Source organism: Callorhinus ursinus, unplaced genomic scaffold (genome assembly GCF_003265705.2).
Source record: "Callorhinus ursinus isolate GAN/ISIS: 27379988/994484 unplaced genomic scaffold, GSC_fseal_2.0 scaffold4, whole genome shotgun sequence".
NCBI classification, from domain to species: Eukaryota; Metazoa; Chordata; class Mammalia; order Carnivora; family Otariidae; genus Callorhinus; species Callorhinus ursinus.
Window position 1 is genome coordinate 56,651,487 of NW_027397066.1, and position 26,134 is coordinate 56,677,620.

A 26,134-nucleotide genomic window follows, 5' to 3' on the forward strand; every position below is an offset into this window, starting at 1 on the left:
GAGAGATGATTCTGGGTTAGAGTAGGGACAAAAGAGGTGGAGGCAGATGGGTGGAGTTGCCAGAAACTGCTGATGGACAGAAGGAGACACGGAAGTGATTGCTTCTGGGTTTCCGCTCTGGGCAATTTAGGGGATTCCTGTGCCATTTTGTGGAGGCTTGAGGCCTCTTCCCTCTGGAGCCAGAGGGGAACTTGGAAAGAGAGATGGATGAGAACTGGAAGAAGCCCCCGGAAGAACAGAAGGTGGGAAGAACTAAGAGGAGGACAATGAAAGGTGTCGGAAGAGCTTATGAAAAGGCCCGAGGAAGAAGAAAACAGCCCGGCTGGCCTCACCTGTTCGTAAGCTCTTCCTTTTTGGGGTGAGCCCTGCCCTGAGAAAGTCTGGGCCCTTGTCCTTGTTATACTAGCTCCTGCCAGTGTCGCCACAAGCAGATCGCTCTGACCTCTCCAGGCTCCTCCATTCGTCTGTAAGGTGAGAACGTTGAGCTGTATTTTCTCTAAGGTCCTTTTAGCTCTGAAAATTCTGTAACCATTCTCAATATCTTAATTGGTTAAGTGTAATGGAGCACATAGAGGGAAAGGCTAGAAGTTCGCGTACTGTTTCTCCAAGTGATCAGTGGTGATCAGTGGAGGACAGATGTCGTAGCCAGAACATCTTCATATTTGGGGCAGTTTATGGAGCTAGGGGTTGGTTGTGGATTTGAACTTGTCATTCTAGGGGCGCCTGGGTGATGCAGTCAGTTGAGCGTCCGACTCTTGGTTTGGGCTCAGGTCATGATGTCAGGGTCATGAGATCAAGCCCCCCCCGCCCACCCCCCAGTCGGGCTCTGCACTCAGCAGGGAGTCTGCTGGAGATGCTTCCCTCTGCCCTTTCCCCAACATGTGCTCGCGTGCGCTCTTTCTCTCTCTCGAATAAATAAATAAATCTTTAAACTTGTCATTCTATGATGGTAAGAGAGAAACATTTTCAGAGAACTCCTGAGGCCTTTTTTCCTTCTAGGTAATTACTAACTTGAAAGGACTAATTTTTTTTTTTTTTTTTTTTTTTTTGCTGTGTTTTGCGTTTTGCTGTGTTTTGCAGACAGTGAAAGATGGGAGGGACGGTGGTGGTGGGCTGCCACTGTGGTAGTGGGAAAGCGATAAAGGAAACCTTACATATCCAGGAGCGCCAAGAATCCCTGTCTTTACATTATTAACTGGCTATTTGGCTTCGGTTGACTTGCTGGTAAATGAAGAGGTTGAACCATGTAATGTTGAAGGTCATTTCAGCTCTGAAAGTATGACTATGTGCTGCTGTGTCAGTGAATGTTGTCCTCTTTTCTGGGCATGTGGAAAACCATAGCCATGGAAATTCTGGGATTGGACTTATTTAGACTAATGCAAGTCTCTCAGAGCACTTTCCCTAGTTCTTGGTCGTTGTTTTAGTCCTGTGGCATTATCCATATCTCATTTACCCACGTGTAGGTATGTGAGAGCAGGGAATTATCTGAACGAATATTAAATATTTGATACCTGATTAGCCGTGAATGTATAACTATATGGTGGATTTTCTGTCTATAGCAACTAAAGACTATTCTTCCTATTGCCCAGCCAGGGCGTAGGCCGGTGCTAAAAGGGAAGCCATAATAGTTGGAGAGGGACAATGTGGGTAGGATGAGAGTGTGAATGTGTGCATTTATGTGTCTCTCTCAGCTGCCTCTCTGGCTGCAATCGCAAATCCAGTTATCAGTGACCATTGGATTAGCCATTGTTTTCTCTTTTCCAAACCTGCTTCCCATTCAGTTGTGCAAATGGTGACCACAAGAGAAATAACTGAAACTGTCAGTTCTCAGTGTTTGGATCACAGGTGGATTTTGTTTGACAGCATGTGTAGTGCACATTAAAATTCATCAGGTCTTTTTGGGTTCTGGGGGTGTCAGGATGAGTGGGGGGGGTCGTCTCTTCCTGTTGGGTGGTTCCTCCTCACTCTTAGCACTGCCCTGCCTGGTGCTGGCCTTCCCGGGTCTTTTTGTTGCAATCTACTCTGCTCAGTTAAGGCAAAGGACAAGAGCTCCTGGGGTTTGGCACTTACTGCATGAAGGCTCTGGGTAAAACTCTACCCAGAGCAGGGTGGAGATTGCCAGGCATGTGTTTCCGGGCAGGATGAGGGAAGATTGAGGTGATGGAAGGTGTTGCCTCTGTTGAACGTTTAAACCCTGTATAATGACTAAAGCAGCCCACTGAGGGGCAAGTTAGACTTGGTCTAAAGTTGGTTCTTCTGTCCTCACGAGTGCCTTTGCTAGAGAGCGGAAGGGGTTCACAAGTTGTTATCCGGGCTCAAGGGTGGTGGGAATAAGGAGCTCTGTATTTTCCCCCTGGAAAGGGAAGGGAGAAGGAGGATCAACACTTGTGTGGCACCTTTGTGTACCATACATGGTGGGAGATACTTTATTGACATGGCTTGATTTGGACTGTCCATAAAAATGATCTCTCTCTCTCTCTGCATCTCCCTATGTATGGAGACTATGCAGATATCTCTCTATATCTGTATATACCTATATCTAGGACATAGAAATATAGAGATATAGATGTACATATAGATTATATTTTATGTCTACAGATGAATAGAAAAGAGATTTTGCTAGAGCAAAGTTAAAATTACTTTGGAGAGTCAACTTTTTAGAGATTGTGAAGCACTTCAGGAACTGCCCTTTATGAAAAATAAGATGACTTTTAGTCCTGTTCATTCATTAGGGTAGGTTTCAGTACTACCTTTAAATGGTTATTTTAGCCTAGATGTTTTCAAATAATTGATGACCACTGAACATATTAAAGTTATATTTCTTTACAAATATTCACTAATTCAAACTATATTTTATCGTGCTGGTCAGTTTTTTGCCTCTTATTAGCTATCAGTAATGGTAACTATAATGGAATCTTAACCTCAGTGTGTGGTCTTCGAGTCCTCCTCTGTACCTAAAGACTATAATTAGAACTTTGCTAGAAATGAGCACTTAAAAGACAGGTGGACAAGTTTACTGAACTAAAGGACAGGAGGCTAGCTGAATAACCATAAGCTTGACTCCCGTTCAAGACGTTTTTCCTGTAGCTGTTTGTTTCTGCCTAGAGATTGTTACCATGATCATCATCATAAAATATTAAATATTAAAAGCACTGTACTGGGTAAACAACAGATAACAAGCTGAGATTTCTTATCAGTCTTGCTTGAGGAACCTCAGGTTGCCTTAAGGTTTTCTTTGAGGCTTTCAGTGGACAAAATTCCCATGCAGTTCAGTGGGAAGAAAAGTATTTTCCTGTTTTTCATCGCTTCGACTGTTTATTTGCTTGCATGCCTAATCTTAAATGTAACTGGTAGCATTAACATTAAAAGAGATTACTCGTCAACATTCAAAATTATTTATAAATAAATTATATAAGTAATATAACTTTTTATTAATAAGCATATGCATTATTTTTTCTTCTATGTGAAAAGTGACCCCTATCCAAAATACAAAAAAAAGAGAAATCAGGCCTTGCTTTTGTAGTGGTATATGTTTGAAATGTGGACCCTCCTGCAAACATTTCTTCAAGGTCTGACTTTCTCCGTGTTAACTGAAAAATTATACCATGCCCTTTGAAGGGGGTTTTCTTTTCATGAGCTGATATTTATGCCCCAGTAAATTATAGCAGTGTTACTTGGATTATATCTTATTAGAGCTGCTTATGGACACTCTTATGTGTTGGTGGATAATAAGCTAATAAATAATTTGAATTTCATTTATTAAAGTATTTCAGATTATATGTACTGATCTATTTCTTCTTTTTTCAGAGAACGTATAACAACTTTATTCTTCCAAGATTTTATTTAAATTCAAGTTAGTTAACATACAGTGTAGTATTGGTTTTAGGAGTAGAATTTAGCGATTCATCACTTACATATAACACCCAGTGCTCATCCTGACAAGTGCCTTCCTTAATGCCCAACGTTTATTTAGCCCGTCCCCTGCCTCCTTCCCTGCTCCGCAGAGTGTCAAACCCACAGCCTCTGTGGCATCTGGACTTGATACTATGAGTCTGTTTTTGTACTTCTAAAAAATCTTTGACATTTGTTTTGGTTTAAGAAGTAAAGTCTGTAGCATCTTTTTATAATCTGTCACTCATCCAGCTGCTCTGCCTCCTCTTCTCCATTTTTTCATAATTAAAATAGAAATAATAAATACCTCTTAATTTTGCTTCCCTCCCTTACATCCCTCTTGGCAATAGACACAACATGTTTTAGGCATCTTGGCATAAAATCAGCTTACTTTAGCTAAGGCAGGGAAGGCAGTATTTGACTTGTATTTTGGGAATATTGCTGATTAGTTCTAGAAGGGTGATATAAAGTGCCAAGCATTGTGGAGTCTTTGAACTGGAGAAAACAGAAATTCAGGTGATTATAGGAGGAGAAACCATGTGGATAAAAATCAGATTGGGAACATCCCTCAGTGTTTAATTAGAGATGTGTGTAAGAGGATGGGGGTGGCGAAGACTTTACCTGTCCTCTGGTGATCCTTTCGATCCATCTAAATCTATAGGTCTAAATCTTTGCCTGGAAATCTACCCTCCCCCACAGCCACACTCAGCCATCCCCCACCTCTTCCCTCAGTACTGACATCTCAGCTTTTAAAAAATATTTATATACTGCCTTATTCCAAAAACGGCTTAGTGTGAAGGGAAAGTAATAGTTGAAAAGCTGGAGGAGTGAGGTTAGTGTATAAATGAATGTCACAAAACTCTGCCTACCCGCTGCTGGTTGGCCCGAGATTTGTCTCTCTATTTCTAGCAGCCAACACAAAGAAGGAAGTATAATCAGTTATAAGACTGAGAGTATAAATACTGTATACTGTATAGTATAAGTAACCCCCCCCCCAACACACACACAAGAAAAAGACAAACTAACAAACCACCGCTAAAGCAGTGATGAAGCACTCACTGTTCTTGATATTGACACCTGAGACCTATTTCTCCTCTGGGATTTAATGAGTTAGCCGGTGACGGTGACGGTATCCATGAGTTCCCTGAACCTTGGTTTCTTTCCTGTACAATTAGGATAATAGTATCGAATTTGTACAGTTGTGATGATTGCATGGGGTAATAGATATAAGAGACTTAGCCAGAACCTGGCACATTTGTAAGTATCCAACAAATTGTTGCTATCATCTGTATGTACATTAAACATAGTAATATGTTTCCTAAAGGAGCTAATAGATCGATCTTGCATATAGAGGCATATGGTGTTTTAACTACCCAGTCCTTTATAGAATTTTGAGTTTGGCTGGTATAAAACCCTCTTTTGGTTTGATGGGTTTAATTCTACAAAATTCTAAATCATCCTTGGTGGTGTCTGTGAAAGCCTCTTTAACTCGAATAACTACAGAGATACTAAGTGTAAGAGTTCTCTGTTGGTCTGAAAACATGATCCCAGCTATCAATGACATGAATTTAGAAGTATCTCAGGAATTGGAAGAATTGGACATGATAGCATTGCAGTACTTCTGCTTTCAGCTGAGGTGGAGCAGGTGAGGATGGGAAGATGTAAGCATCACCTAGTAATACTTTCTGACATTCAGAGATAACTAGGAAAGCCATGTGTTCTTCCCAGTAGTGCTGGCTGTGGGATGGAGTATGAGATATTCCCAAGACATTTAGAGTTTGTTGGGAACTTATACCATCTGTCAGAGAAAGGCATGCAGGGTATTTATTTGAGCACATGATACTGAGGCCACTGCCAAATCAAAGACTGAATGCCCTTTGACTCACACCTAAATGAACACCATCAAATGTAGATTCCAGTGGTTTTCCTTTCTACAATTTTCGTAGCAAAAATGCAAGCTTTATTTTAATAATATTTAATGCAATCACCTTAAATTTTTTTTCTACTTGAGTGTAGTTGAAAAAAATCACCTTTTCTTATGAATTATAGCTATTTAAAAACAATTATTGCTTCTCCTTAGGAAGTTTTTGGTGAAATTTTGGAAGCAGTTTTTGGTGACATTTCTAGCAGAGAGGTTTTATTTGATTTTATATATATATATATAATATTTATATATCATATATATATATATATTTTTAGTCTAAAATTCTTTTACAAGTTAAGCAGGTAACTGTCCCTGATTCTTTTAGCATCTACGGTTTTGTAGACTCTTGCTGGATTGGAAAACTTGTCTGTCAAGTTTCTCATTTTTTATTTTATATGTATAATAATACTACACCCTCAACCTTTATAGATTACCTAAGTGCTTGCTGTCATTTTTATGAGTTGCAATTTTAAAAATAGCCATCAATCTTCATGACATATCTGTGAGACAGGTTAAGATATTTTATTGAAAATAAATATTGAAATCCACCTAGGAGAGTCTTATCAACAATAGTATATTTTCATCAGTAATTCTGCTTCCCGAAGACAGGTATTCCGTGGGAGCAGCAAGAAAGAATCTTCCATTTGAGCTCATTTTACTTTTGGTATTTTTGTTACTTGGCATGTACAGCTTATGAAATATTTGGTCATCACCTTGAGAAAGCACGCCTTCTCCTCACTCTCCAGAGTGAGGGTGTCTTGCTCTCCTCCCGTGGGCGAAGAAGCTGAAGTGGACAGTGACCAAGAGGTAATTGATGCAACACAAGCACTGTCCCTGAGTTCCTAAAGGTTTATTTAACCGCAGGACCATGCTCTTTCTCTTCTCCCTGAACCCAAGATAGAAAAGGAAAATTTAGTTACCGGAAATGTGTGAGAAGAAAAGGAGGATGCTTTTGAGTTTTGCCCAGTGTCATGATTTCCTTTGGCAGCTCTTGGAAAGCAGTATCTTCTTTACTCGGGGAATATTCTATTCTACTGTGCTGTAAGGATGCCCACATAAGAGGTCACAGCTATGTGGTTACCAGAGAATTGTAGCTTACCAGAGGCCATCACTGAGAGTATCAGGAGTGGTTGTATGGGATGGGGGTGGGCGCGGAAGGTACACTGCTGCCCATGTGCAGGAGGGATCTTCCTGGATTGGTGGAAAAATTCTAAAGTTGATTAGGGTGATGGTTGCAGAACTCTGTAAATATACTAAAAATCTTTGACTTGTACCCTTAAAATGAGTGAATTTTATGCATGTAAATTATACTTCAATAAAGCTGATAAAAAAATGTCTGAAATTTGGGGTGTCTTGCCAGGAACTGCAGTTCTTAGTATCTGGGCTCCAGAGAGCATCATCATTATCTGAAAGCTTCCCCACCTATGTGAAAGTGCGTGAAGGGTATGTGTTGGGGGGAGCACCTGAGGCAGGAGCTAGAGGAGATGGGGGTAAGCTGAATCTTCTTTATAAAGTGGCGGGGGAGTGGGTGGGGACTCGTGGGAAAGCATGTGACCATGGTGTGAATAAAGTGGCACCATTTTTGTGGTGGTGTAACTCCAGTTAGGTCCCAGAAGGTCAGGTATGTTCCTCTCCGTGGGCTTTGAAAGCTCACTCTCTGAATCACCCTCTTTGGTTAGGTTGACAACAACAACAGTTTATAGTCAGAAATCTTACCTTAAAATCCTATCAGCCCATATGAACTATCTTTTAAGTGACTTATCAAAGACACTGTGGGTAAATAAAAAAATCTTTCTGTGTAATATCAGTATGACTAATGTAGCTTCACTGACTTTTTTTTTTTTTTGCTTAGTTGCCATTATTTAATAAGATGTAGAAAATATTTAATATGACAGGTTTTAAAATTTTCTAACCTCTTAATTCTTTTCATGATGTTTTCCTGATTCCTGAACGAAAGCAACCAAGCTCTCAGTGTTTGATTTACTCTAGAAATTGGTTGGCTTTGCTTACATATATTGTGTGACTCGAGATAAAGCTGCAGGACTCCCTCAGTAACTGGAGTACAGGAAACAATTGACACTGTTTCTTAATTCACATTGTTTCTGAGACATTTCCTACTTCCTAGGAGAATATAGCTTTCCCATGAGAACAGTTTGCTCCCAAATGGTTAGACACGATAAATTTCTCATTGGCACTCATTCTGTGAGGAGAATTTCACTGTGCTTTGTAATAGTTGAGTTGGTGTGTGTGTGTGTCTGTGTGTGTTGGGGGGAGTTTCATACTTTATATAGATGCCTCCAACTTCATTCCAAATACCAGATTTTTTTTTTTTTTTGGAATGCTAACCCATTCACTTAGGGATCTGCATTCCTTAGTTGGAAGCTCTCTCCTAAAGGAGCATATAATTGTTTTAATCCTTCCAATTTAAGGGAACACCGCTGTGAATGAGAGTGTTTTTAGATATGCCTGATGAGTTACTGTGGAAAGTAACTCACAGCAGTTTATATTAGACATACTGCGTGTATATGTATTGCATGTTAGGTGTGTGGTATTATCCATGGCATTCTAAAGTGGTCATCAAGGAGTAATTCTCGAATAGGATAGGAAGTGGGAAAGATGAGATTAATCTCATCTAATTCGCAGCTCAAAAAAAAGTTTTCACATTACTTCCGAGATGGTGGTTCCCACATTCTTTTTTTTCCCAAATAATTAATTTTTTGAGTATAATTGACACACAATATTACATTAATTTCAGGTGTACAACATAGCGATTCACCTTCTCTATACAATATGTGTGCTCACCACAAGTATAGCTGCCATCTGTCACCAAACCACACTGTTATAATATCTGACTATATTCCCTGTGTTATGCCTTTTATTCCCATGATTTATGTTTTTTTTTTACCTTTTTAAAAAAATTTAAATTCAATTAATTAACTTATAATGTATTATTTGTTTCAGGGTTACAAGTCTGTGACTCATCAATCTTATATAATACCATCAGTGCTCATTACAACACATACCCCTCCCCAGTGTCCATCACCCAGCCACCCCATCCCCCCACCCCCCTCCCCTCCAGCAACCCTCAGTTTGTTTCCTGTGATTAAGAGTCTCCTATAGTTTCAGAAGTTATGCTGTATATAAGGTGAAAGTAAAAGTTTCCCAATTAAAAAAAAAAGATGTGGAACTTTGAGTTCCTTTCTTTTTTTTTCTGTCTTATCAGATTTTGTAAAAATAATATCACTTGTCAGTTTTGCAGCTTCTTCCATCTAGAGAACTAAAAGCATTTCACAATCTTTTTTCCTCATGCCCTTCTCTTCAAGGCAATTTTTGCTGGGCTGCGTTTATTTTTATCATTGCAACAACCAGTTTTTAGAAACTTTTAGAAACGAAAAAAGAAAAATGAGAATGGTACTGTAACTGACATTCATTTTAGCTGTTTCCTAGTGTGAACATTTGAGTATTTCTAAAATCTTCTCTCCAAGTATGTCTTATTTTTTCTCAATTTGTCCCAGTTCTAAGTCTCTATTCTGCTGATTTGGTAAAAAAAAAAAAAAAAAAAAAGAAAAAGAAAAAGTTTTAATGCAAAAGCTTATCCCCAGCAGAATGACTTCTTGAACTTTGAGTTAGATTTTAATTTTTTGCTGCTCCCAGACCTCCTTTTTCAGCACCCTGTTCGGTACAGTCACAGACTCAGGAAGGTTAGAACTGGAAAGGTCTCCAGGGATCACCCAATGTAAGCCTCTTGTTATACAAATGACGAGATGGAGGCCCAGAATGGTGAAGGGACCTGCTCAAGGTCAAATAGCTAATTGATGATGGAGGTAGGACCAGAATCAAGGATTCCTGATTTCTGGCTTGGTATTTTTTGGTTTCCCTAAACTTTTAAAAGGAGTCTATTTGAATAGAACTGGAGTACACCCTCGCAGAATCCTAGTGCCAGCCAACGGATTGAATTATACTCTCGCGAACTGAAAATTGGGAAGAGATTTTATTTTTCCAGTTTCTTTGTCAAATATAAAGTGGTAATGAATCCATAGACATTTTCTTCTGGCCTGAGGAGCTTATGAAACTTATATGCAGCAGAGACTGTGCTTTGAAATGACTGATGATCTGTGTACCTTCTTAGGTCACCATACCATCTACATTGGGGTCCATGTGCCGAAGAGCTACAGGAGAAGGAGACGCCACAAGAGAAAGACAGGGCACAAAGAAAAGAAGGAGAAAGAAAGAATCTCTGAGAACTACTCTGATAAGTCAGATGTGGAAAATGCTGATGAATCCAGCAGCAGCATCCTGAAACCTCTCAGTGAGTACTCCCTGGGTGTTGCTGCTTTTCTCTGCCTCACTCCCACATCCTTGGGAAAGACACCTTTTAGGATCTTGTGACTAATGGGGAGGGGCACGATCATACTGGGATGGTCTCCTCTTAAAGGATAATGTCTGTGGGACTCCTTTCTTGTCCTAGCAGGTTGTTCTAGCAGGAGATCTGGTAAGATTCTGAAAAGATCTGAGAAAGCTTAGGCATGCTTGTGTATTCTACGTTTTGACTCGTGAAGTAGGGCAGAGTGTTATACATGGTATTTAAGTACAGTAATCAGTAGTAACTGGAAGACTCAAAGAATTGCTTCCAAATAGGTTCTTTTAAGAGAGTAGGTCAAGATGAGAACCATATGTACATATGACGTTGATAGGGTGATAGATGGTGTTTAACCAGGTTTTAGACGAGGTCGATGATTTGAAAAGGACGAGTGGAAAAGCATCCTGTGAGTCAGAGAAGAATGTAGAGTGATACAGTTCTTGAAATGTTGAACATATTAAATATCATACGTTGGATAGAAGTGTTATTGAGAACAGGGTAATGAGAGCTCAGAGAACAAACACCCAAGGATTCAGTTGATAGGGTGGACTGTGTATTTGGGTGTATGCATATGTTGCTTTTGCTTCTCTTGATGTGGAGAATATTTGGCTATCCGGGGAGCTTTGTGGCTGAAGTGAGAATGAATATGTGAAGAAGGGAGAAGCAAAAGAAACACATGCCAGTTTTGGAAGATTCCCCAACAGGAGCTACGTAGTGACAGCTTTTCATGTTGGCAGAGCTCTGTACATTCTTCATCTTTTCGCTACAGTTGCAGAAATATGGAACCTGCAATAAAATGCACTATGGGTGGCACAGATAAAGATCCGGCTCAGTCCTTGCAGGTGATGAGAGGCCAAATTAGAATTAATGGCTCAGGAGTGTTGAAAAGTGAATTTACAGAGTTAAATTAAAGAGGGTGTGAAGTGTAGTGAGGTGAATCTGTGACTCTCGAATAGTCTCACCACTGAAACTGAGCAGGTGGCTTAGGAGCTAGGGAAGTACTATCCTAAGAGAAACAGTACAGATGGACCACCAGATTAGAGGGCAAAGGTTGGAGGAAAGCTTGGAGATAGACCACAAAATTAAAACTTAAGGATATTAGAATAAATGTAAGACAGGAAGGACCAAAGGGCAGGAGGAAAGAATTCTGTACTTTTCATTAGAATGTTGGGGAAAAGCCTTTCTGAAAGGAATCCTTCATATACTGACTAAAATAATGGGGCCTGATTCAAGCAAAGTCCTTGAAATGCAGGTAAAAAAGGTCATAGTTGGGCGCCTGGGTGGCTCAGCTGGTTGAGCGACTGCCTTCGGCTCAGGTCATGATCCTGGAGTCCCGGGATCGAGTCCTGCATCGGGCTCCCTGCTCAGCGGGGGGTCTGCTTCTCCCTCTGACCCTCTTCCCTCTCGTGCTCTCATTCTCTCTCAAATAAATAAATAAAATCTTTAAAAAAAAAAGGTCATAGTTAATAGTCTGCAGGAAGAAAAGATTACACCCTTTTCCAAATAAATTACTACTGTTTATCTATATTTGCTGTCTGTTTTGGTGAAGCCTGCGCCAGAACCAGAGGTCTCCCCTTGTGTGTGCATGTGTGTGTGTATGTGTGTGTGTGTGTGTGTAGATCTCTCGCTCTCTCCCTCTGTCTCTGAGTCATCTCTCATTCTGCAGAGTATGAACGAGAGTGCATGGTCACTATAAATACTAAAAAGGTGAGAGATGCTCATCTAGACGAATGGGCCAAGGGCTTTTGAGATAATTATGTACCAGCTTTTTAGGAAGGGCAACAGAAACAATGCCAGTAACACTCAAGAGGTAAAAGGGAATGAACAGATCAGAAAGGTGCTGAGACTAAATGTGCACCAACCACGGGGGGCCTATTGCTTTCTGTGGCAGTTGGGGACCAGCTTGCATGCAGCATGTAAAATAAACAAGGCAGTCCATTCTTTTTACCCTCTGAGGTCTCTTCCCTGGGGTGTACTGTATTGTGTTGTATACTCAGTTTCTGAAGGGGTCATATGGGGAAACTGTTGTTAAGGACCCAATTGTTCAATGATCATAAGAAAATTATTTGTAAATGTGCATTTTATAGTTATTTTCTTGCTAGTCAATAAGTTATGCTTGTAATATGCCTCAACATACTTGACTTGGGTTATCCAATTGTTTTTAAAGAGCATTGCTGATTTATTTATTTATTTATTTATTTATTTATTTATTTATTTATTTATTTTTTGGAGAGAGAGAGAGAGAGCACGTGCAGGGGAGGGGCAAAGAGAGAGTGAGAGAGAGAATCTCAAGCAGGCTCCACACCCAGCATGGAGCTCAGTTCCCCCGGGCATCTCACGACCCTGAGATCATGACCTGAACCAAAATTAAGAGTTGGATGCTTAACCAGCTGAGCCACTCAGGCACCCCAATGGGTCATCCAATTTGATATGAAGGTCCTCTTAGAAATTTATATTTTCTTTACTGCTTATCATGGAGACTAAATGGATTGGTCACTGGTTTATCTGGAGCACTTGTATGTGAAAGTGAGCCTTGTTGCACTCACATATAGAAAGGCATTTAACCCTAGGTTTTTGGGGAAGCTACAGGGCTGTGGCACCAACATGACAATAAAATTCTTATGGGAAAACTCACTGAAATATCTGCCTAGTATACCATTATTATCTCTCAAGAACAGCTACACAGAGTTTCTGTTATTCTTGGGTCCAGGTGTTTGAGATCCTTATGCACATACAGGCATACCATCTCCCATAGATCAGATTCCTGCATGAGCCTGACATTATATCAGGTGATGCTTGTAACTTCTGGAAAAACCCTGTATATAAATAGAGTAACTTGATGAGAGTTCGTCTCTGATTCTTTCCTTATTTCACCCTCAAATACAATCCTTCAATGACTTTTATTGGTTCTACTTCTAAAATATGTCTGAATCTGTCTATTCCTCTTCAGTTTTGCTGCCACATTCGGGTCCAGGGAATCTCTTGCTTAGACATTTGCAACAAACTCCACTTTCAAGTCTTTTTCCACCCAGAGGCAACAGTGATCATTATAAAGTGTAAATTGAGTTATGCCCTTCTTCCGCTGAAAATTTCCTCTTGTCCCTAGAATAAAATCTTGATTGGGCATCATGGTCCACAGTGTTTCACGAGTCCTGCTATGTGTCATTCTCGTCTTGCTCACTTTACTTCAGCCACACTGATATTTCAGTTCCTTGGTGCCCAAACCCTTTCTGCCTCAGGGCCTTTGCACATATAGTCCTGTCTTCCTGGAATGGTCACCCCGTTCTTGTCCTGGTTAGCTTTTCTTTCCCTTTATGTTCTAGCTTTTTTTTTTTTTAAGATTTTATTTATTTATTTGTCAGAGGGGGAGAGAGAGAGAAAGAGAGAGAGAGAGAGCAAGTGAGCACAAACAGGGAGAGCGGCAGGCAGAAGGAAAAGCAGACTCCCCACTAAGCGAGGAGCCTGATGAGGGACTGGATCCCAGGACCCTGGGATCATGACCTGAGCGGAAGGCAGACCGTTAACTGACTGAGCCACCCAGGTGTCCCATGTTCTAGCTTTCATATGTTGTGGAGACAAGCCTTTTCCTATTACTCTATCTAACATACGTTCTCCAGTGTCATTCTTTCTCAGCTCTTTCTTTCCTTCATACTGTTTGCTTCAACTTGTGATTCTGTGAGCCTGCAGTTTTGTCTTGTGTTGATGCTAGATTGTTAGCTCAGTGAGTGAGAGGATCAGATTTGTCTTGTTCACTATGCTATTTCTGGCACTTAGCACAGTGCCTGGCACATAGGATGTGCCTAATAAATGCTTCTTGAAGAGTAATTGAGTGGATGGATTACTATAGAGGAAGACACAAATGTTGCTTTTATTGGTCTGAGTAGTTCACATTAATTGATAAAGGTCTAGCTGATTTTCTTGTTTTTAATCCTTGCACATCATCTTTATATTTCCCTGCTCTGCCTTCTTCCCGCGCCACATAAAATCTGGTCCTAACTTTTAATTATTCCACTTTGGAAAGTGCCTCATTATTTTAACTATTGTTAAAGTGGTATCTTGGTTTGGGTAGATGACTCCCGAGTGTGTTGAGTTGCTTGTCGCCCACAGCTGATGGAAGAAATTCATCCACAGGGCACATGGATTCATCATGTACACTTAAAAGTGCTTACAATTCCACGCAGAATTCAGACAGCTCAGCTCCAGAAGCCGTATTAAAGCATGGAATTGAATAATTAAGGGCATTTAGAAGAAGAAATAAGCCAAGTATCTTCCAGTAGTTAGGCACATCAGGAAGATGACATAATTAACAGGTTCATTTGGCTCATAACAGAGGTGCTGCTTCCTTTCTTCATGGCTCTCCTGTCAAGGCAGCGCTTCTAAAAAGTGAATGCAGGTTTTGGTTCCCACATATCTGGAGCCTTGAGGAGGAGCTAGGGTTGTTCCTCCGAGCTTGGCGGCAGCCCCGAGTCCTTACACAGCTGCTCTTTCCCAGTGTGGTACCCGAACCGCTGGCCCAGCTGGGGCCACAGAGAAGGAAACGCATGCGAGGTGTGGTTCACTGAGCAATGCGGCGAGAGGCTGGGGAAGAAGAGTGAAATGGAAGAGCAAGCAGGAGGAGAGACAAGGGAATGAGGAGGTGGTGTGGAGTGGGTGGTGGAGAGAAAAGTTAGATTGTGCTCTTTCTTAAAAATAATCCTTTTTGCCTCCTCCACCATGCACTTTTTTTTTTTTTTTTTAAGTTCGCAGCTGCCATCCTCTGAGGGTTGCCCAGAAAGTGGGTGGGAAGGTGGTCTTTGAGGAGACAGGCCCTAGAAACACACCACAGCTTCCCCCCACAGATGGTTTTGACCTCCGAACTTCTCATTTGTTAGTGTCCTGGGATATTTGTGCGGGAATCATAGGCTACTTTGTGAGTGCAGAGACGCTGAAGGTGTGTAAAATGTTAGGAAACAGAGCGACACAGAATATCCCATTCAGCCTATTGGTCTGATGTGTAATATATTTCTTGACAAGCTGGAGCATGCATCAGTGCTTGGAGGTGCTAACTGCTTCTCACACGTATGACTTGCCTGTTGTAGAGTCATATTGCGAGGTATGTGCATATAGACACTCATTCAATCTTGTGGTATTCTTTTTTTAGCTCTTGGATATGTACCAGAACTGATGGATTTATGCTAGTGAACATTGTTCTGTGAGCTGGGAACAATGGATGCCAGTTGGTGATCCAGTTATATTCAGGAAACTGAAACAGAGAAATGGGGAGCTGCTTTTGTTTGGTGCTTCCGGGTAAATGAACAGAGTACCTTTTCATAGGAGCCAAGATTATTTGGGGTTTTGTCATCTGACTTCCCGTTTTCCCAGTGCACACCCCTCTGCCCTCCCTCTACCTGACCTCATTCTTCTTAGTGCATTTCTATTTTTTCTTGATTTCTAAATGTTTTCAGGCAAGACCCTTAAGTCTGAGGTAATAAAGTAAGATTGTTTATTCTTGATATGCCATGTGCATATCCCCCAAATGAATGAGTATGGTAGGGGAGGAGATCTTTGGAATGTGCGTGGAATGAGGTAGATGCTGTCCCTGTTAAGAAAAAAACACAACACAGAAGAACTATACTGTCTCTTTCACCCTCTTCTCTATTTTTTTTTTTTTATCTTACATAAGTAGGAGGAAGTACTTTTCTCTAGGTCTGAAACAAAGTCTCTTTGTATTAAAAAAAAAATTGAAAACTTAAAGAGTTTGCCTTTTCAGAAGGGGCACTTGTAATGTAATTTTACCTGGAAGCCAGTGGTTAGGAACACATATTCGAGCCAGACTGAGTTTGAATCCCAGCTCCTATCAGCAGTGTAACCTTGGCAAAGATACTTAACCTCTCTGTGTTCCAGTTTCCTCATGTGTGAAAAGGAGATAATCATAGAACTTAATTCATAGTGTGAGTATTAAATGAGCAGTGCATCTGGTTAACAGTGATGGTTAGCAATTACTATTTTGGGTTACTCTGAACAAGCTCATTTTTTCCCCTCTCCATTGCACACAGGTAATGCCAAAAGCTTCAGACTAAAACTTTGTAGAGATTAATATCCTATGAACACTAATCAGTATCCTTTAAGCTCTTCTGGACTTTTCTACTACAAATTCCCGCTGGCTACCCCTTTGCTTTAGCTATCAGCTTGGCTCCTTGCTCTCAGTGGCATCTTTGAGAGAACTAACCTAAATTTAGTCTTTAAACTTGCTAGTGGGTGTCACCTGGATACTGACTGGTAGGTGAAAAGACCAATGAAACAAGACTCTCAAGGGGGCAGAAGTAGTTCCTGTTGTGACTCTGCCTGCTGACTGTGTTCCTGATTTTGGTCAATAGCTGGAATTCCCAGTTCTGGACCCCTGCAAGCAAGTGGGCTGTTTGCTCCTTCATGAGAAGGATCTCTTTCTGGCTCTTTGTGTTTCTCAGTGAAATTAATCTGGCGAAGAGCTGTTGGCTGGGATAGGTCAGCAACTTGAAGGCAGTGTTGTACAGAAAGGAAATATGTTTGGCATACTTGTATTTTTGGTGGCACTGGGTTGGCTCAGCAATGCTGTGTTTTGTGTGGTACAAATAATTGCTGTTTAGTCCTCTGTGATGTTGGTGAATACAGGAGGACTGGGTCATGGTGCTTTTGTCTTCTTTAGGCAGTTAACCGTATACATCTCTCAGGGAGCTTTGAATTTCTGAAATTCAGTTCTCCTGAAGTCACCTTGACGTGCCCTCCAAATGGCAGTTCTTACACTATGGAAGGGTGTCATTTCTTGTTGCCTCTGACTGTTCTGTTACAATAGTTATTCCATTTTATCCTGCCATGAGATGTTATGAATAGTGTGTTTACATGTGTCATGGGAGAGTTGATGTTGCTTCTATTTATAGTGACTCATGAGTTCAGGAGGCCTCAGAGGGTTCTATTGTGCTCCAGGTGCTGGGGTGCTCTAGGCTAAAAGGAGGTTGTGACTTGGGGTGGAAAACAGGGGAAACCCCAGCAGGTGTGGAATTTAAGATGTGAAGTATACTTTAATGAAGTGAGTGGGGGTGTAAATGACTGTCTGCTATAGGCATTACCACTTCAGCTGAAGGCAGGACACATCCTGTGGTATGGGTTCAAGTTTATAAGACAGGAAGCTTGAGGGTGTGAGTATATTTGTGAGTGTGTGTGTGTGTGTGTGTGTGTGTGTGTGTGTGTGTGAGATTATTGGAATTGTGTGGAGTATTGGTAGGGATCTTTTTTTTTTTTAATTCGAGTATGGTTTACATACCATGTTACATTAGTTTCAGGTGTACAACACCTGTATATGCTGTGCTGTGCTCAGCTCAAGCATAGCTGCCATCTGTCACCATTCAACACTATTAGGTATCATTGACTGTATTCCCTAGTAGGGGTCTTCTTGAAAGGGTATTCTGTTTAGGAAATTTCTCATATTGAAGGAAATCGTTCTTAAGGGACTACATGTGTTCTTGATACCAGGGATTTGATTCCAGACTTTATGAGTTTGAACTGTTGATGCAGAAGTAGTTGGGATGAGGGACCATTGGAGACCATGGGTATATTCTACAAATAAGTTCTCTGGAGTTCTTCCATGACCACAATCTGGAAGCAGGAATGTTGGGTTCTTTTAATAACTTTCCAATGCAAGGGGAGTGTTACTTGATTTTTTTTTTAATCACATTTTTATGAAGGTGTTGTGAGCATGGAGTCCCTACTATCCTGGTTGCCTATATAATAAAAATGTCAGTTATCCTTGATTCTTTCCTATTCTTTTTCTTCCATAGCCAGCCACTCACTGAGTCCTATTGGTTTTTCCTTCACAGCCTCTCATGTCTGCCCTTCCCTTTGAATTCCTAAGGCAACGTCTTCTTATTTGGATTTTCAGCCTTCAGATTCTTCTTTGAAATAGAAGGGACTTTTTTCAGACAAGGCTGCCAGACATCTTAAATTCACTTCCACCTAGTCTCTCTTTAATTAAACAAGTGAACAAGCAAGCAAGCAAAACTCTTCTAATGCGGCTCACTACTTAACGCAGGTCCCAAACTTGGGGTTCTTACACATTAAGAGTAAACTGATAGTGTAATGGGGTTTCCTCTATTAATTTTAATATTTTAAGTTATTTAATGAAAATTATAGGTTTGCTCTGTTTCTTCAAGTCCTTAAAGACTACATTAATACTAATTTATGACAACTTTCCCAGTTTCTGAGCTCCTGTGAGCTGACCTGCATTACACATTCTGGTATTTAGACTGGTAACACTTCCCATGTTTCGTTCAGGAGTGTGTCATCTCTCCAACAGCATCGTTAGAGCCTCAAGGGCAGGAGCAATAGCTCATGCTCATTTTCTGAAAGAGTGTATCCTTTGCGTTGGAGGCATAAATGAAATGTCCAGATATTACCAATTAGTTTAAAATATTCCAGCCTGTTTGAGGAAATACAAACTGAAGAGGAAAGGTTATGTGACTATTCAGTATTAATGACTTACTTTAGTTAAAAAATGCTACCCCTCCAACCTAAATCTTACTGAAGTGTGATTAAAATAGAAATCACCAGTGTTGTGCAATAGTGGGAGTTGAATGATGGTGAAATGGCAAGAGAGAAGACCAGGAAAAGTGATCTTGCTCATGTCATATAGTTCTACAACTTTGTTTCGCAGTGACTAATTAGTACATAAATAAAATAGAAATTGTATGTTTTCAAAACAGAAATAAAAGTGCTACCCTGCATGTACTTTTTCTCATGGGAAAATATTAAAATGTGTGAAAATATGCAGGTTAATGTAAGCATGCAAAATATAATTTAAGAAGACATTTCTCTAAAGAACCATATAGCATGTTGAGTTGGAATAAGCCTGCCTCTGCCTATGACTGTTCGTTTCGGGTTCGTATTCCACTGTGGTGAGTGAGGATAGTATATAAAAGAGGCTACTTCAGGATAGTGAGATTTGTTAATTACTGTGTCATCAGGGCTGTTTGTGGACTGTCTTACATAGAGAATCTTAGGCGTCATTTATTTATATGTATTACGGATAAACAGAATAATCCATGTTGCTGCAGAGATGAACTTAGACGACCTTTGTATCTCCTCCTCAGAATTATGGTTTAGTGATTTTGAAACAAGAACATCCCTGAAACTTTTTATTCTGTTGCTGCATGCCAGTTAAGCAGATTTCCATTAAAAAAAAAAAAAAAGGCAGGATGCACTTGCTCCCCTTACTTAAAGCCACTGCTGGTAGAGGTGTTATTGGGCTACAGCATTCTGTATGAAAATTATCAAAATTTTACCACAAAGGCCACAAAAGAAAGCAATTATATTTAATTGCTTCTGCTTCATTTATGAGGCTTTGGGAAGGGATAATTTAGGTGTAATGGAAAATGTGACTTCTGAAGGCAGATTTACAATAAACATGTGGGCCGTATATGGCTAGCTGTGTTTGCTTAAAACTGAAGTTGTTTTCAGTAGAAAATAGGCTGATTTCTGTTGCCAAGGCATGGGAATAGCAATTCCTATAACTAGAAATTCACTGCAGATTCACCCAATACCCAGAACACATGCATGAGCAACTATAAAATCTTAAATCAATTTTTTGTCTAACTTTTACTTTGTTACTTCTTGTGAAACTGCCGAGAACCCCAAACAAAAACCAAGGAAACAAACAAGCGAAAAATTTCAAAAAGGCTTTTGGATTATTATGTATTGATGGCCACACCCAAAAACAGTGAACATTCTCCCTTTTTACTCCGATTCTTAAACATAGATTTTGAGCAAAAGATACTCTAGTTTAAGAAGAATTAAGGGCGCCTGGGTGGCTCAGTTGGTTAAGCATCTGCCTTCGGCTCAGGTCATGGTACCAGGACCCTGGGATCAAGCCCCAGGCCAGGCTCCCTGCTCAGCGGGGAGTCTGCTTCTCCCTCTCCCTCTGCCTTTTCCCCCTGCTTGTGCTTTCTCTCTCTCACTCTCTCTCAAATTAATAAAATCTAAAAAAAAAAAAAAAAAGGAGTTAAGGGTAGATAGCTGGTGTTCTACTGGACACTTCATTTAGATCAAATGCTAATCAGAGTTTTTTTGAAAATATGTGTGCAGAGTGTGGCTCAAGGAAACTTTCCCTACTGTTAGCATGCTCACACCAAACTTGGAAGGTTTACAGATTTTATTCCCCCATGAAACTGGCTGGAAACCTGTCTATGCTACATTCTCCTTAAGCTCCTTCTATTCTGTTACTTTATGATTCTTTCTGACATTTGTAAAAACACCGAGGTGGTAAATATAATGGGATAAATTTGAGGAGCTTTTCTGCATATTTTTGTCTGCAGGCACACGTGCCAGAGATGCTCTTCTTGTCTGGTGGGTGGGGAGAATGTACTGTCTTCCAGAGTGGGACTGGGAACATTTATTTTAATAGAAGGCTCATACTAGTTCAGATGAAAAAGAAATCAATCAAGGGCAATGTATAAGCAAAACCGACCTGGAGAATGTATTTCTTTTTAAATAACAATTGAGTTTTAAAAACATCGTTGAGTTCTCTATTTTGGGCAGTTGTGGGGATTGGGGGAAGAGCGCACGTGAGTGACACTGAAGGTGAGAAGAGACTGAGGAGATGACAAATTATCAGAAAGAGGAGGCGGAGGAACTCTATCAAGAAAGGCAGTGAGACCAAAGAAGAACAGAAAAGTCCCTGGGCTGGTGGCAAAGGGTAACGTGTCACCGCTCCTCAAAGTAGAGCCCCATCACCTACCTGGACCAGGTCTCTACATCCTCTCCTCAAACCGGTTTCGAGTAGCCTCCACCTGATTTATCTTTAGTTCCTTAGGGTTCGCTTTTCACCATGATTATGTAATGATTACCGTGATTCTCTAGCTGCCTTTCATTTTTTATCTTTACATTACTTTTTTGGTATTAGTTTTAGAGTCCTCTCAACAAGATGATCCTCTTTAGAAGGAGCTTGGGCCTTGCCTTATAGCTATAGTTGTCTTTTTCTTCATATTTGTTTTTGTTGTAGGGCGTGTGTGTGTGTTTACACCAAAACACCATAGTGTAAATAAAATCATTTTAAATATTCTAAAAATAATATTTTAAATATTCTCTGTTCTTCTAGCAGGTCACTTAATATAACTCTGCAGTTCATTTTAGACTCCTTATAGGAGATTACCCCCAGGATTTGTTCAGGCACAAGACAAAGCTGAAGGAAGGTACTTAACTTTATACAGAGGCTACCCTGAGTGTCCACACCGAATCCAAGACTGGCCTTTTAGTAATCTGCCTGATGACAGTGGAAATTCAGAGTGAGGCAATGGGACTTTTTTGGAAGACAGCTGGGTCTAGGGGAATTTTTGTAAGCAATGAACCATTCTTTAATTGAAACCACTGGATGTGGTTAGTAGTTTATTTTAAAAACACCATATGTTAGTCCATTCCTATATACTGTGACAATCATAGTTAATCAAAAGCTGCTTGTGACATTCCTGTTCAGTGTTCATAAAAGAGTGGCTTGCTTCCTTGAAATCCTGAACTCTGTGCCAAATGCCAGCATATTCGTAACTGCAGTTTGGTTTTTAGGCAATTGTGCAACTTTTTGAGTATGTGGTAGGTTTTTATTTATTTTTGTCACTTTCACTAATTTGTCATATTCTTAAATGGAAAAATGTTTCTCAGCCTTTTGTTTGGTAAACAGTGACTTTTATTCCTTTCTCCATGGTTCCCCTGAGAGGAAATAAGCTAATGTAACTGCTTTTTGACCCTCCTTTTTGGCCAGAAAGCCACGCGAATGCATGATCTCATTGAGACATGATCTATTCCTATGAAGCATAAGCTTGTAAGCTTGTCATCAATCTTCATGGTACTTGGGCAGGCACCCTGTTAGCCACCACAATAGGGTGAGGAAAGAGATGTGGCCACATCCCTGAGCCTTCAGTGTGGTACAGTGTAAATCAGTTTAGTTCATTTCGGTTTAATTCATTTTGATCCAATCCAAGAAATATTTATGGAGTACTTCTCACTCATAGTCCTGGACAATGGGCCTGCAGAGATGAAAATTTCATGAAAACAAAAAACAAAAAACACCTGACAGTTTAGTGGGGAAAATGGCACAAATCAGAGAAATCTAAGAGAATGTCGATAATTGCTATTGTGGAATTATACCCAAGGTGGTATAAGAGCAGAAAGGATGTGCCTAAATTAGGCAGGGGAGCGGGAGAAGGCCTTGCAGGAGAAGTAGCCCTGCGTTGGGCCTTGGTGCAGCAGGAGTGGGTCAGGAAGTAAGGGAGGGAGGGTGAGGAGCTGCTTAGGTTTCCCTGCCTCTTTATCCAGGTGTAGAGCAACGCAGACGGTGAACAAGCGAAGGTGCTTCTACCAGAATATCCGTTTTCCCTTTAGACGGAAAGGATATGATGGTTTTCTCTCTGTGCTTAAATAACCATGAAAGTCCATTTTGGGAGACTCTGCTTAGTAGCCTGCCTGATATCCATTTTCATTTTCTTCTTTATCCCGAGAATCCCAATTTCGTTCATGACGGCATTGTGGCAGCTGAAAACCTTGATTTCCTTGTGGCTAGAGGTGGCCACGTGACTAGTCCTGACCAATGAGATGTAAGCTTAGGTGTACTTGGTGCTTGGGTGAAATGTATCGTTTTCTGATGGAAAGAGATAGGTGGCTGACACACGTTTTAATGGGTATTGGTGAATTAATATTTTAGATCAATTATTTACTTTGTAAATAGTAAAAAAAAAAAAAGTCATGTGATTTTTACTTCCAGGAAGGAAGACCTGACACCTCTTAATTTTGTCATTATCACTGGTGAGCCTGAGTAACCCCTTACATTTTCTAGGTTGGTCTCTTTATGTTTATTTATCCTTTTCTCTCTCTCTTCTTATCAAGGAGGATTACAAGAAGTAATAAGAATGAATCTGATTTTCATTGACAAAATATTGATAATAACAATAATTAATATTTATTGAACATGAGTTGTGGTCTAGGTCCTTTGTAGGTACCTAAAAAATATAACCTTAGTTTTCCTCATCAAAGTCCTCTGAGGTTAATATCCTTTTCTTGGGCCTTGAGCACACTGAAGCTCGCAAACGTGAGCGACTCACCCGGCATTACATGGTTGGCGAGTGGCATTACTGGGACACTGGGGTCTCTCTGACTCCAAGCAAAGGCTCTTAACCATCGCACTACAGTGATTGTGAAAAAGGTTGGATCAGGCTTTTTCACAGCTTCATGCTAGAGTGAATGAAATTGGAAAGACACTGTACACATCCACATTCAATTTGTATTATCATTATTGATTCTTACTAATCAAATATGCACACAGCTAAATGTTAACTTGCACGTATGGCACAATCAAATCTAATAGTGGTATTTGACCGAATTTGGGGGGGGTCAGAAAATGACTGAAGTCTCTGAGAAAGTCATACTTGAGTTGAAATCTGAAGGATGAAAAAGAAAAATGTGGTAAACCCTGAAGAGAAGAACACTACAGCAGGTAAAAAGAAGAGCATAAAACAACGCTCTGTTCCCCAAGGAAGCATGACGAGCCTCACAGTACTTTTGTTTAAGACATGCCATCAACACTGCCTGAATGTGGGGAGGCCTCACTGAGAAGAATTCCGTCTAAAAAATAATCTCATGTTTTTTGGACTGGTATTTGAGAAAATGAAAGATATCAATTTCAGGTTAATAATTAGTCATGTAGAATGCCAAAAGCATGGAGTAAGTTAAAGCATCAATTTTTAAAAAAATTTTTAACCTCTCTGTAGTGCTTTTGCACTTTCCTCTGAATCTAGAATCATTTCAAAATAAAAACTTTAAAGAAAGGGGGAAGGGTGAAGAATAACACTTCCCCACGTCAGGTGACTTGCTTTGCTAACAAAACATGAAAAAATTTATTTATTTATTTATTTATTTTTATTATGTTCAGTTAGCCAACATATACTATATCATTAGTTTTTGATGTAGTGTTCCACGATTCATTAGTTGCATATATAAAGCATGAAATTTTTTTAAATTTTAATTTTTTAAATTATTATTTTTTATTATTAACATAGAATATATTATTGGTTTCAGGGGTACAGGTCTGTGATTCATCAGTCTTACACAATTCACAGCGCTCACCATAGCACATACCCTCCCCAGTGTCCATCACCCAGCCATAACTCCCAGTTTGTTTCCTGAGATTAAGAGTCTCTTATGGTTTGTCTCCCTCTCTGGTTTCGTCTTGTTTCATTTTTTTCCTGTCTTCCCCTATGATCCTCTGTCTTATTTCTCAAATTCCGCATATCAGTGAGATCATATCATAACTGTCTTTCTCTGATTGACTTATTTCGCTTAGCATAATACCCTCTAGTTCCATCCATGTCGTTTAAAGCATCAATTTTTAACCCAAGTTTAAAAACCGAACTTTCTGCTTTCCAGTTTCACATTTTCTTCCCAATGCTGTTTTATCTTCCGAATCACCTCTAACTTCTGCTTATGTGTCATTCCCTTCTTTTCTGCAAATACTGCTTCCTACTGTATCAGTGTGTCAAAGAAAGCGTTTGTTTTTGAGCCACAAGTGAGTCTGAGCTTTGACTGTCCGTTTTGACGTGGTACTCCACTGGCAGTCAGGATCATCCCCTGAGGATACTGGGTCTACAGTTTAGAGTACAGAAGGGTGGAGGGGCAAACCAGTCTGGGTAAATGTTTCAGGAGCATCGACTTTAAATCATACACATGCCTTTTCTCTCTCTGACTTATGTGATGTAAGGAAGAGGAGGATTGAGTGACAGGGTCAAGAGGGTAGAAAAACCTCAGCCCTGCTTCTGCTTATTCAGTGATTCCCTTCCAAGGTGACTTTACATATATCACCAGAGCGTGGAATGGCGTCTCACCCTGACGACTTAGACCGTGGTTTTGGTTTGTTAGCCTATTCTGCCAGAGCCAGGGCAAGAAGAGAAATGTCCGGTACAAAAGGAGATTTTGTTTGGCCGGAGGAATTTTGAAATCTTTATGTACTGAGGACATCAGTGGATTTTTGTTCACTGTACTTTGGAAGCCTGTGATCAGGAAATGTGTATTTTCCCTAAAAAGAAATCAGAAAAGGTCCCAGGAAGGCCTTATGACTGCAGCAAAATATATATTTTTATGTCACTTTTCATGTTCTCACACTTTGCCTTTTCTTTCTTTGACTCATGTTGCATTTTTTCCATCAAAGTTATTTTGGATGGCATTGAAAGTTTTCCCTGGGCCCTCTGTACTCAGTTCAAAGGGCATTCAGAGAGTTGACTAAGCTGAGTTGACTATACATTGCAAAACATTTTATTTTTGTGTAGTGCTCTGGAACTTATGGAGGTTTTTATACACAGAATCCAATTGTGCCCTAACCCTTGATGCAATTAGAGCAAGCATTATTCCTGTTTTAGAAATGCGAATCAGAGGCTTCCACAGGCTAACAACCTGCCTGAGGTCACACATCCTGGACTGGAGGAGTCAGGCTTGGCACGGGGTCTTTGGACTGGAGTGGTTGGGCTGAAAATGAGCACTTGATCGGGTGCAATCAAGTCCTGGAGGATTCCATTATTCATTTCTCCAAAGCTCGGTGTATTCAAAATTAGAAAATTATAGCTATGAATAGTTGTTTTCCACTGGATTGGTCTAAAGTCAACTGAGTCCTAGAGAAAAATCCTTTGCAAGTGGGTTGCCTTGGAAATGGATGAGCCTAGCAGTAGAATAGCTTTTACTGTATTTGAAATTCCAGCAGTTTAGGTGACAGTTGTGTCTTTCTGAAGGGCGTGGGCAGACTCTGAACGGGCTTTTCCCATTGCTCATCAGCCTGGCCTTCATTGCTCTCATTAGCAAGTCACTCATTTTCACAGATGTCTTTTAAAAATCTTTGTTGTTGTTTCTTTCTTTTTCTTTTTCTTTCTTTCTTTTCTTTCTTTCTTTCTTTCTTTCTTTCTTTCTTTCTTTCTTTCTTT

At 40.2% G+C, this 26,134-nt stretch overlaps 1 protein-coding gene across 6 annotated transcripts in view; it reads left to right on the forward strand.

Moving 5' to 3' along the window:
- SLC4A4 (solute carrier family 4 member 4) overlaps positions 1-26,134 on the forward strand; it is a 335,807-nt gene that overhangs the window by 54,989 nt on the left and 254,684 nt on the right. For all 6 annotated transcript variants that reach the window (XM_073891772.1, XM_073891773.1, XM_073891770.1 and 3 more), the window contains exon 3: positions 9,945-10,124. In XM_073891772.1, coding sequence (XP_073747873.1) covers positions 9,945-10,124 — 180 coding nt within the window. The remainder of the gene's footprint in view (positions 1-9,944; positions 10,125-26,134) is intronic.